At 34.6% G+C, this 12,171-nt stretch overlaps 1 protein-coding gene across 1 annotated transcript; it reads right to left on the minus strand.

Moving 5' to 3' along the window:
* Positions 1–2,800: 2,800 nt before the first annotated feature.
* Positions 2,801–9,773, minus strand: LOC130803509 (uncharacterized). The gene is made up of 6 exons (XM_057667633.1): positions 9,335–9,773; positions 7,031–7,230; positions 5,944–6,084; positions 5,779–5,859; positions 3,238–3,362; positions 2,801–3,146 (listed from the first exon to the last, which is right to left on the minus strand). Exons 1-6 carry the CDS (start codon positions 9,555–9,557, stop codon positions 3,098–3,100), a joined length of 819 nt encoding a protein of 272 aa, XP_057523616.1. The 5' UTR covers positions 9,558–9,773; the 3' UTR covers positions 2,801–3,097.
* Positions 9,774–12,171: the final 2,398 nt, after the last annotated feature.

Consider the following 12,171-nt stretch of genomic DNA (forward strand, 5'->3'; position numbering starts at 1 on the left):
TTAATGTTGGTAGAATCGTGCGATCCTAATTAGCTCAATAATCTATGTGGTAGGATCATAACACGATCCTACAATCCAACGATCCAATCCTACAAGGATAGTTTCAACCATAAAATTTTTTCATATAATTTAGATTTCACTTATGTATAAATAGTTGGGCTATCTAGATACTCTTGGTCATTGATAATAGTTGAAGCTTGGGAGAAATTTGATGGTGAAGCTTGAGACAAGTTAGCGCTAGCCTACATATTATAATGTCAATATGCAGAAAATAGTAATATAATAATGTAACTACAATCCAATTGATAAAAGATATTTGCTTTACCTGTGTTGAAGCCTAAAAGGGTCAATGAAAGGGTCATCTCCCATAGGCCTTCCCTACTTTCTTTTTGGTTCAGTGGCTGGTGTTGGCTCAATGACTTTGCAATTCCCCTTGTTATGACCAACCTACCTGCATACAGAGCATCTACTTTTCTTATCAACCTTCTTCCCAACTTTATCAGTATCCATTTTTAGCTACTTGATGCTTTTCTTCTTCTCACCAGGTTCTAGCTTCCTCTTCTTTCTTGATGGTCTGCCTGGTAGCTTCTTGTATAGTGGTGGATCAGGCTGAGTGTGTTGTGTTATGTCCCAATATGATGTTCCTTGCATAGGCTAATGTTAGGTGCATGCCTTTGCATATGTACCCTTGCTAGAATATTCATGCACAAACTCTTCAAGATTGCCCCTACGCTCCATGATTGTTGCATAAGCATAGTGACTAGGAATACAAGTAAGCTGCCACCTATAACATGTTCATGACTTCTCCACCAAGTCCACTAAACATGTGTGTTCTTTGTAATCTACTTCAAAAATTGTACTGCTTGCAACCCTAGCAACAGAACCCTAATATGCTTCAGTGACCCAATCAAATTGTCTTTTAACATAAGGCAACAGTCCATCCTCTAATGACAATACACCCTCTCTCTTACTGTGATACCTCTGCATGATATACCTACACATCCATTTCATGTGTGCTAAAATAGGCTTTTCCCTAGCAGGTTTCAAAGCATGGTTGAAGGACTTGCACATATTGTTTAGTAACATGTTGGATTTGCAGTGGATGTCAAAAGCATGCCTACTCTATGATCTTCATTGCACAATTTTTTAGCTTATTCATCTTTTCCTTAAACTTATTCTACCAAACAAAAGATATTTAAAGTCAATAAAGTCAATAATAAAACAAGTGATACAATATTCAAAACAACAATATTTTTACCTCAATTGTGGCCTTTGCTGCAGCCCATAAAACAAACTTGAAAACTTCACCCCTCCATCTCTGCTTGGAGTTGCTCCACAAGTGTCTCCAACAGTACCTTGATGAAGCTTCTGGTACAATCTCATCAAATGCCTTGATTAAGCCTTGATGTCTATATGACATGAAAGTATAACCTTCACCAGCATGAGTCCCTAAAGCATCTTTAAGATGATTCAAAAACCATGCTCAAGTTTGGTGATCTTCAACAACAACAATCCATGCTATGGGATAAATATTATTATTCACATCCTTCTTTTGCGAACCTACCCCGATGAAATACCCTTAACTTAACTAAATCATTTGATATTGTCATTTGTAAGTGCAAATTTCTTCAACAAATAGGAAGTCAATGAAAACCCTAACTTTTCTAAGGAAAGAATTAAATATCAAAAATTTAAAAAATCAAACTTCAGCAAGCAAAGAACTCTAAATGTCGAAATTATAGCATAATCAACCATTAAATATAAACATTTGATTAATAAAACAAGACGAAAACAGGAGAAGTTACCTTTCGTGAAGCTCAGCAATTACGAATGAGGGAACACTGATTGTTTTTTTCGAAATGTTGATATTGATGGTGACAAAACAAGAAGGGTTTAAATGGGAGGAAATTAATTTAATGCAGTAAACAATAAATGTTAACTACAAATGGTGGTTGGTTGGGTTAAATGTTAACCCACACAAGTCAATTAAATGGGAAGAGGGAAAGTCAAAGGTAAAAATGCGGATCAACCAATCATTTTGTATGGTTTCTGTCACTTGGCTTGAATAGTGATCAAAAAGCTACTTTAGATGATGTAATTCGTAAAACAAAAATTTTTTTTTTTAAATTATAATTTGTAAAACCATCAAACACTAAGCCTATAATTCGCAATTAAATCTTAAAAAATTCAGAACCACTAAACTCCTTGAACATTGTTAAACAAGCTTCAAAGGAATGCTCTTTTGGCGATATACTAAACTTTTTAAATCAAACTCAAATAGTAAATTAAAAGCATTCCAAATATAAAATATCAGCTAAATTAACATCAAAATAAATTTTTTTATCACCGATCAATAGTTGTAATTAACAATTCATATTTTCATTTTTAGTTCTTTACATATAGACCTCTAAGGCCATAAATATCATTTTTCTTTATTTTATTTATTTATTAATTTATTCTTAAAAAATATGTTATTATCCTCATTCCTCATCAAATGCTCCATGAACATTTCTAGTTCGCCTTTTTTCAAATGTACTTCCAGCCTCGGAGGGACCCAGTAGCAAATACAGACAAAAAGCAAATGATATCCCAGAAGCAAAAAGCCTTTCTGTTTTGTTGGTTTACTAGTTATCTTCTATTATTTTACTAACTTAGCAAATCCATTTCAAGGGCACATAGATTTGCAAGTGTAGGTATCTGAGTAATAGTCTTCACCCTTTAAATAGTTAGCTTTCTTCATCAACTGCAGAGAAGATTCATGACATACAGATAAAAAAGCACATAAAGCATATCGAAACTGAAGAAAAGCTTAATTTCGTCGACTTCAATTGCTACTTGCCTATGAGACAAATTGGAGTTTTGGTGATGTAAAATTAATGTACTCGTTCAGATAAACAAAGCAGTATAAATTAACTTTAATCCAATGTTCTTCTATCACCCCTAACGTTTACACATCCCCTACCAAATCGGGTTATAATCACACTAGAACGCACTGATCGCCTGTATGGAGTGCAAAGAAGGCTGAACAAGTGAAAGAGAACCGTCCACAAGCTCTCTAAACCATTTTTTTTTTGTGCAGCCTCCCGTTAACTGTAGTTTACACAACTCCCGAAGGAAGGCGTAGGACAAGTTGCCCTCCAAAGATGCTGTTAGAGCAACAAAAACAATCACATTGAGTACTGATACAATTCAGTCAAAAGAAAGTTCTAAAAATAATAGCAAAACTAGAAGGGGCACCTTTTGACATAGTAGTAACAAAAGTCCGCAAGGATGAAAGTTTGCACAATTTCCGAAATAAGAACAAAGGATGGCCATAATCCATAGCCCAGAGCCGTTAAAAGGTGTCCACGGCTGTCTAATACCTGTTGAAGATTGCAGTACAACAAATTATTGCTGAATAAATGTGATAACCTTCAGATTGAAGTCATAAGCATAGAGTGAATTCTGTTGTTAAGCCAATGCATCTTTACAAAGTATTTATTTGGTAGAAAGTAGTTGTCATTTAAAGCATTCATCAACCACACAAAGATTGATTCCACCAATACCAACCTTCTTCATTGTCTTTGACGACTGATCAGACAAAATTATTTAGAAACACCTCGATTGGAAACAAGTGGGATGGAGATATGTAGTAAAGCTCTTATGCCACAACGAGGGAAGGAAATGAAAGAAGAGGGAACCGAGGGGTGAATGATACATTTTCCTTCGTCTGGAAATTAGATATGAATGACGGGGGCAATTCGCTAAACTCATTTTTCTCCCCTTTTAATAAAATGGAAAGGCACCAAGTGTGGAAAGATCTAGAAGGAAAATACAAAAAGACTACTCTCCTAGCCCCCCTTTCCCTTCCCCTTCCCTATATATTGCTAACCAAACCACTGTTTGCACTTTGAGTCCATTCAAATCTCTGAGAGCATCTTTTATACACAAAAAACAATGGGACAACTAAACTCAACATGTTCCTGGTTAAATGGACCAATGACCAAGCAATGACGTCCAGAAGAACGCTTTGCCAGCACAAAATCATAGAGCATATGCAAAAAAGGATTGCGATAGAGAGGAAAAGGCAGTAACAGATGATGGAAAAAAAGTGACATCAATATTCTACATCACAACCAGTTAAAGAGCTTTGATCATGATACCTAATGTTCTTTCAAAGCCTTTGAAATATTCTTGAACTGTCCTTGAAGACAACAGACAGGCAGGCACTAGGCACATTGTATATGTATATCTCACATCCATTTTCACAGTTTTTCAACTAGACCAATTCTACGAACTGCCATTGCTCTTTTACAGCTATAATAACTTATTGAGCTCCAGAAATGCAGAATAATAAAGAAAAATTTAAAGCCAAGCTTATATGTTTGGATTGTAATTTCCGAAAGGCATACGAAAAGATTGGTAGCAAAAATCAATTTCTAAATTCTAAGTTATAACTACCATAAGAATTAAAAGTGTGATTGCCATAAGTCAATCACCATATGATTAAAAACCTCCCACTAAAAAACGTTACCAGCCTGTTTGGTTGCCAGTTTGGTTGTCGGTAGTAAATAGTGGGAACGAAAATGGAAAGTTGATAGGAAAATCTTTTGACAAATTTAATGCTCATGCTTTTATACATCAAAACTTCTCACAAAACAACCATAACAAGTCGTTTCGTCGTCAGTAACAAATAGTGGGAATGAGAATGGGAATGGGAATGAAAATTTAGTGTAAGTTTGGTAGAAAAATCTCTTGACAAGCGTAATGCTTATGATTGTTATACATCGAAACTTCTCACTAAACAATCTTAACAACTCGTTTGGTTGCTGGTAATAAATAGTGGAAATGAGAATGGAATGTTAGTGCAATTTTGGTTAGAAAACCTCTTGACAAGTTTAAGGCTCATGTATATTATACATTAATCACCTTATTTCTACACAAAATTCATTACAATACATTACTATTTAAAAAGATAATATTAAATGGTAATGAAAATTGTGAAAATTAAAATTTTTTTAAGATGGAAGTCTTGACAATTTACACTTCAAATTATTATCATTACCACTATTTAGTACCAGGAACCACATAGAATTTACCTTATCAAATACATCATAAAATGCAATACTTGGATTACAAATCCACTGCTGGCTTCATGAAAGATTGAAGAGAAATATATAGGTTCTAGAAAAACCATCCACAACCAAAAATAATCCACAAATATTTATAATGGAGCACATGCCACATATAAGATATTCTTTGCTAACTAGGGGTAGCAGTTGAGATCTGTAGTATCATTGAAAGGATGCTATGCAAGTTAAGTCATTGCAACAACAATGACAGGTTATGTAAACAAGAATTAACAATCGTGTGCTAGAATTCTAAGTGGAGACAGAAACCCAGCAACAAACTAGAGTTGTCTTCATGCAAACATTTGATTATATCAAACAGAAAAAGGACTCCCATGGAAGGATCAAAACTAGATCATTAAGACCTCGGAGATATAAATGCACAATTCCAAGGCCTCGATTGAATTTAAGGATCAAGCAATTAAAAAATTGGTACCAAGAGATGTTTGGCTTAGAAAACATTGTTTCTGCATTAAATTTTATAGATATTGCATCGACTCATTCATGCAATATGCTTCTCTCTGCATTTTTAATCTGTAGAATATTCAGCATGCACTAAACGAAGATTATAAATAGGCAAGAAAAGAGAGGGATAAAAAAGGATCCCAGTGGGCACGAATCCATTTTCTAGTTTAAAGTAACTATCAAGAGGCACAAGTTTAATTCAGACCTGAAGAACCCAGTGGGCACAGTTCAAGAATCTTGCTACTCCAAGCGCAAATACATAATGCGCTGTAAATGGTTCAACAATCTACAAATAGGAAGAAAGAGTCAGGATCGCAGAAAATCTAAACAATAAAATAATTTCAGTGATCTTCTCCAAGTTATAGTGTACCTTTGTATTTTGCATAACCCGTAGTTGTGGCAGAACTGAGACTGCTTCTAAATATACACAGAATGCCCACAATATTCTGTTGAAAAAGTTGTGTGAAGTTGAGGGATGAACCAAAAATGCCAAAACAGCACAAGGTAATAACTGCAAAATATTGGAGTTAAAATCACAACCATAAAAAGCAGAAAGTGAGAATAAAAGAGTAGGGTGAGAAAATGGAAGAGTGCAGCAAAAAGTAAAAATTGGGTGCATTCAGATATAGGCCAAGCATTGATAAGAAAGTTACCAATAAATTTAATGTCAAAAATAGAAATGGTGATGAAGTTTGATAAAACACACAAAATTTTCAGACAAAACAGTTTGACTTTTAATCTGGTTTTAACAGCTTTTTAATTTTTTTTTTCCTTTCTTTATGGTCTAAATACAAAAAGGCTGAACAGAGGATTGCATTTCTGCTCCAGGTGATAGTACAACAATATTAACAAGCAGTGTGGCAAGAACTAAACCATCTTTCCATATATTTTATAAGACTTTTTTTGAACCAACAATTATTATTCCCAGAATCAAGCGTTAACTCAGATTGAAGTTTAAAGAGGAAATCTAACTGCCAAATTAATCATATAGTTCGGAAGAATGAGTTGGGACTTTGTAAACTTCCATCCTGTTCATAGGTATTCACAAGAATTTTATTTGAAGAAAGGGGGAATCAGTATGTCAAAAACCTCCCGAACTTGTGGGACAAACTATCATTTCCTACAGAAAACACTTAGTAAATCCGTATGACTTGTGATTTGAGTGCTAGTCCTCGCTACTACTCTAAAACCAAACACAATATGCATAAGAAACAATCGGCACATCCAAATTACACGTGGTGCAACTAAGATACTATCTTGATTCTTGACCTTATGAACCAACTTCAAGCAACTATCACCATTATTACATTCACTTACCAAACTCATGGTAAACAATAGTAACTGCAACAGTAAAGTGGCATCATTAAAAGATCCATCAATCAAAATCAACAACTATGATTTTCATCACTTCATTAGGCTTGTACTAGATCATAGCATATCAAAGTAATCTCGCTCACCACATAATAAAGAGCAAAATTGTCCTTGTCCTCCATATAAGTTGACCTAAGCTTAAATCGAATCATATAAATGACCCAAATTGTAAAAACCAAGGTCGCTGTATCTAGCAGTGTGTGAATATCATATTCCATGACAAAACTGCAGTACAGCCGAACTGCCAAGAAGATAGCTGTCAGCTCCTGTGATTTCAATGACAGTCCTGCAAATCATCCAAAGTAAAAAAAGTTTGTAAAGGAAATCAGAAGTGACAACTTCAGCCACACCGAACAGGAGCTACAGTCGTAGAACACAAAAATGGAAATGCCACATGAAATTTTCTCATAGAAAGCTTTTAACAAAACAATTATGTACTTTCATATAATATCAAGCTTACTTCACTGATGAGGTGTAGTACATGAACTAACGTCACAATATGACCCTCATGTTAGAAGATAGATTATAGAAATACTCCAAAAGAAGAGAATGGGATATAAAGAACTAGATGAGAAATTTGACCATGACAAAGGAAAGAAAGCTCAATGAGCCAAGGGTAGCTTTATTCTCCCATAGTCATTTTTACTGTTTGAACTTTTTTCTGACTATTTTATCGGGTACATGTCACTAGAGCCATAACACAACCAAAAATGTAGATTGACAAAGTACAGATACATGAGAGTTGGTCTGCTCTTGACCAAACTTTGTTCATGTAAAGCAGGAAACTGTATGAACAAAATTCATTTGGGAATAATTATCAAAACAGGCACGGTTTCAAAATATTCTATGAACACCTATCAGTTGATGGATGGCTCCAAAACTTCTATATAAATTACTTGTCCCAATTTCAGAGTACCCCTAAAATGTAGTACAACTCATGACATGTTCAACAAATCCAATACATTTGCAGCAAGGACTTTGATACCTAGACAGCGGCAAAGGTTTAGCATAAAAGTCAAAATGAAACACTGCGGTGTATTCCTCAAATGCATAATTAACATATTATGAAGACTAATTAAAACATTTTACAATCCCAAATAGCAATTTCCATCCTCTGACTCGTAGTTCAAAAAAGTGTGGTTCCCGAAGACGCTAACCGCTAAGGAGGCTCTAAGCGTCAAGGCAAAGGCACTAGCCTTGGGGTGTGAGAGTGAGACACCCCAAAACACAAGGACCAAATAAATCAAAAACTCTAAAAGAATCCAAAAAAAAATTTTACACAGAGAAATAAAGAATAAGAAAAGAAAATTAAAGAAGAGAAGAGAAAATAAATACTTAGTGGGTGTCTGGATCAAAGACCTCCTTCTAAGACTCAGACCAAAAGGCGCTCTAAGGCGCGGAGACATTCGATTTAGGTGCTATAAAGCGCTCTAAGAAGTTCGTCTTGAGGAACGACCTCGCCAAGTCATAAAAGAGTGCCAAACCCATCATACTCCCAAGGCGCTCACCTTAGGTGCGCCTAGGCGAGCTTTAGAAAACTAAACTCGACGAGTTCCAATGTAAGTGGCCCAAAAACCTTATTTAGATAAGTTGTAAAATAGCATGAGCAAACCATCTTCATTTTCTAGAAAACTTTAACTCACATATTCAAGCAACCTAATTCCGATATAAAATACTTCACAAAAACAAGTGCACATTGGCCTTCAAATATATCAACAAACATCATTCAAGGCGGAGGACTAAAATTTGTGTGTGCGTTGGGCGGATTTGAATTTACTTCTCTTTTAAGCTTTCAAACGCAAATACAAAAACAAAATGAGCTTAAATTTCTTGCAAGCAAGATTAATTTAACCAAAACCTTCCACATCTTTCCAAGCGCCACACCCCTAAAAAAGGTGCCTCCCAATAGCCTAATTTTTTTCATTTTTAAGAATGAACACAACAAGAATTGAGGTAACCAATTAAGTGGAAAACCCTAGTTCATCAAATGCCAAATGCACCAATTACACATTTTAAATATTCGAAATAATTAGGTAAATAATGCAATCAACACAAAATCAATAAGTCAGCAGTGTAACATAATGTGCGGGTTAATTGGTTTTTGAATCCACGATTCGTTGAATAACCCAAAAATAGCCTTTCCATAATTAGCTTCTTTTTTTTTTTTCTGTTTGCAATTGCAATTAAATTAGTGAGTCATCTAACGGTGGACAGGAACTTCATCAACTACCATCAAACGATCAAACTCAAAACCCTGAATTCCCAAATTAAAAATTAATCAACTATAAAAAAAATTACCATCACAAGCTTCTAAATACTATCAAACAATCAAAATTAAAACCCTAACTTCCCGAATCAAATAACAAATTAGCTATGAAAAACAAAATTACCAGCACAAGTTTTCTCCTTAGTAAGTTTATATATAAGAACAACAATTCCAATAACATGAACAGCTTCAGAAGCAACAAAAAGATTATCGTGATCATGAACAACAGCTCTTAACAACACCAACGCCCCCATTCCTGCAACTACTGCAAGAAATGCCTTCACTTTCGGCGGTTGTCTTCTTAGCCACGCCATTACTGCTTGTATCGGCCTTCTCTGTGGCCTCATCTTCAAATTTTAATTACTGTTTAGGGTTTTTAAAAATTTTCTGTTCTTTGTTATTTATTAGATTCTTCTACTGCTAAATTAATGGAGATTGTATGAAATGAAAGAGATATATATATATATATGAGAGAAGGTGGGAGGTATGTGATCAGTTAAAGATTGTCCATTTAATTTAGGAATTTAAAGCTTCCTTTTATTAGTGGATTTTAGAGATTGAAGGAATGAATGAATGAATAATTGAATACTGATTACCAGAGGTGTTCAATTCGGATGTATATCATTCGATTCGATTGTATTTTGGATTAGTTATATTTTGGATGTGCGTTGTGACGGATTACACTCGGGTCAGGTCAGTTAGTCACGGTTCGGTTGAAGATCGATTATTCGAGCTATCGTGTTAGCATCAGTTCAGTGTCGGTTGAAGTTCATGTCGAGTTTCAATCGGTCTCGGGTTGTCATCGGTTAATAATTGGTTTGGTTTTCAGGTACATATCGGGTTCAGGTGTTTTTCAAGTAGAATTAGGCTACGAATTGCGAATTACTAATTACTATTAATCGAGTCAGTATCAGATTAAGTTGTTAGTCATTTTTTAATTGATGATAAGATTCCTTTACTTAAAACAAAATAGTGAAAATGCAAATCAATTAGTGATCATTATTACATTGTTACTTTTACTTGTTTGCCCAGAAATTAAAATTATAAAATTCTATCAATTTTCATCTAATTCGATTAAAAGTAGTTAAATAAACATTGAATATTGATTATTAACTATAAATATATGAAACTATGTATTTATAAAATTTATTTTATTAAAATATTTATCACTTTATTAAAATAACTAATAAGATGATTGAATATGAGTCGATCATACTTCTATGTAAAAAATTGGTTCAGGTTTACAGTAGTTCGATCTAAACTTCATTCGGGTTAAGTCGGTTTTAACCGGATCGAGTTCAGTCTCGAGCATGATTCCAGTCGGATATGACTCGGGTCGGTCATTATTAGGTTTGGGTAATCTCGATTAATGGTTATGTGTCGGTTAGAAAAATCGGTTACAGCTTCGGTTGTCAACCGGTTCGGGTATAGCTTCGGGTCGGGTAATGTCAATTCGATAAACCTAAAAAAGAACACATTTTCGAGTCGATTTACTTTCGATTTCGGATTGGATTTTCAGGGCAGATCACTTTTGAACAGCTCTACTGAGTACTACTTTTTCAATTGTGTGATATGGGACAATTAAATAAATTCCAAAAAGATTGACATTAACTTATGAAGTAATACATTTCAAAAAAAAAAAAAAACTTGTGAAGTGATAAATGCTTTGATATTTTGCATGAACTTTTAAATTTAAATTTTACATAAAATTTATAAGTGATTTATATAAGTGACTTTACAAATTAAAATATTACATATAAGATAATTAAATTATATTGTAAATACATTTATGTTGAAAAATGAATTCAATTATTATTCAAAATATTTTGTATTATCATGAAAAATTATAAATCTACCTAATGTGTAGCTCTATTTACAAAAAACTATCTTATATCCTTCTTTTGCAAAAAACTACCTAGTATAATATATTTCTCTGTAAATAACTAACACTTATCGTTAAAAGTTAGTTTACCGTTAAGATTTGATCGATTTGAGAGGTTGCACTGTCCATGTGGTGATATCCAATTTGTCCTCATATTTTTTTGAATAATTTAATAATAAAATACACAAATTAACAAAAAAAACTGAAAAAAATATCCCAATATTTACACCACTATTAGAATTGCCACAGCCATTCCCACCTGATGCCACAAGGCCCACAACCAACCAACCATTGCAACTACCCTCATACACTCAAGCACCGCTCAACACCTAAATACGAATGGTGGTCCCAACCTGCGCGTCCAACCAATCAACCTTAGCCTCAATGGCCCACTAAGATCCACCCCCACTTCCCTTCACCGCCTTTCTCATTGGTCAAACACCTATTGAACCACTATACTCCCTCAACCAGTTCGAACTTGCAACTACCTTTAACCCTCATTTTCGTCGTCTCAAACCCTCTTTCACTAGCCCCTTCACTATTGCTGGTTTGTTGGCGGTGGATTTGAGGCTTAGGGGTGTTGCAATTAGTAGCGGTTAGGGCTCAGAGTGTTTGACTGGTGGGGAAGGCAGTAGGGAAAGTTAGGGAAGTTTGGTGGGACATTGTGGTTAGGGTTGAGTGGTAGGAGGCACAGGTTAGGCTCCTGAATCAAAGTTGAGTGTTGGGGGTGCATAAGTGGGTGATTGTTGCTGTGTCCTGTGAGTGGGAGGTGGCTATGGGAATGTGGGAATGGTGACAGAAGTGGGGAAGCTTAGTAAGAATTTTCTTTTTTGTAATTTATTTTAGTCATTTTACACCCTTGAACTTTAGTCATTTTACAATAAACAGCCTTGAAATTTTTTTTACAAACAACAACCTTCAAATTACCAAACACATCGATACAACCACTTTATCGGATGATTTGTTAAATAATCATTGGCCCAAGATATGACCTTTGACTTTTATTAAAATTCATTAAGCTAACCTAATTACCCAATTACCCTCAAGTACACCCTTCTTCCCCAACTTCTTTCTAACCC

This window comes from Amaranthus tricolor, chromosome 2, assembly GCF_026212465.1.
Source record: "Amaranthus tricolor cultivar Red isolate AtriRed21 chromosome 2, ASM2621246v1, whole genome shotgun sequence".
NCBI lineage: Eukaryota > Viridiplantae > Streptophyta > Magnoliopsida > Caryophyllales > Amaranthaceae > Amaranthus > Amaranthus tricolor.

What these genes read in the sequence shown, in the direction of transcription:
- LOC130803509 (XM_057667633.1), bottom strand. Translation starts at nt 9,557, where the DNA reads ATGAGGCCACAGAGAAGGCCGATACAAGCAGTAATGGCGTGGCTAAGA. An exon ending in TAAGGAGAAAACTTGTGCTG is followed by an intron (nt 7,231 to 9,334) that starts GTAATTTTGTTT and finishes GATGATTTGCAG; the next exon opens with GACTGTCATTGAAATCACAG. An exon ending in TGTTACTACTATGTCAAAAG is followed by an intron (nt 3,147 to 3,237) that starts GTGCCCCTTCTA and finishes TTGCTCTAACAG; the next exon opens with CATCTTTGGAGGGCAACTTG.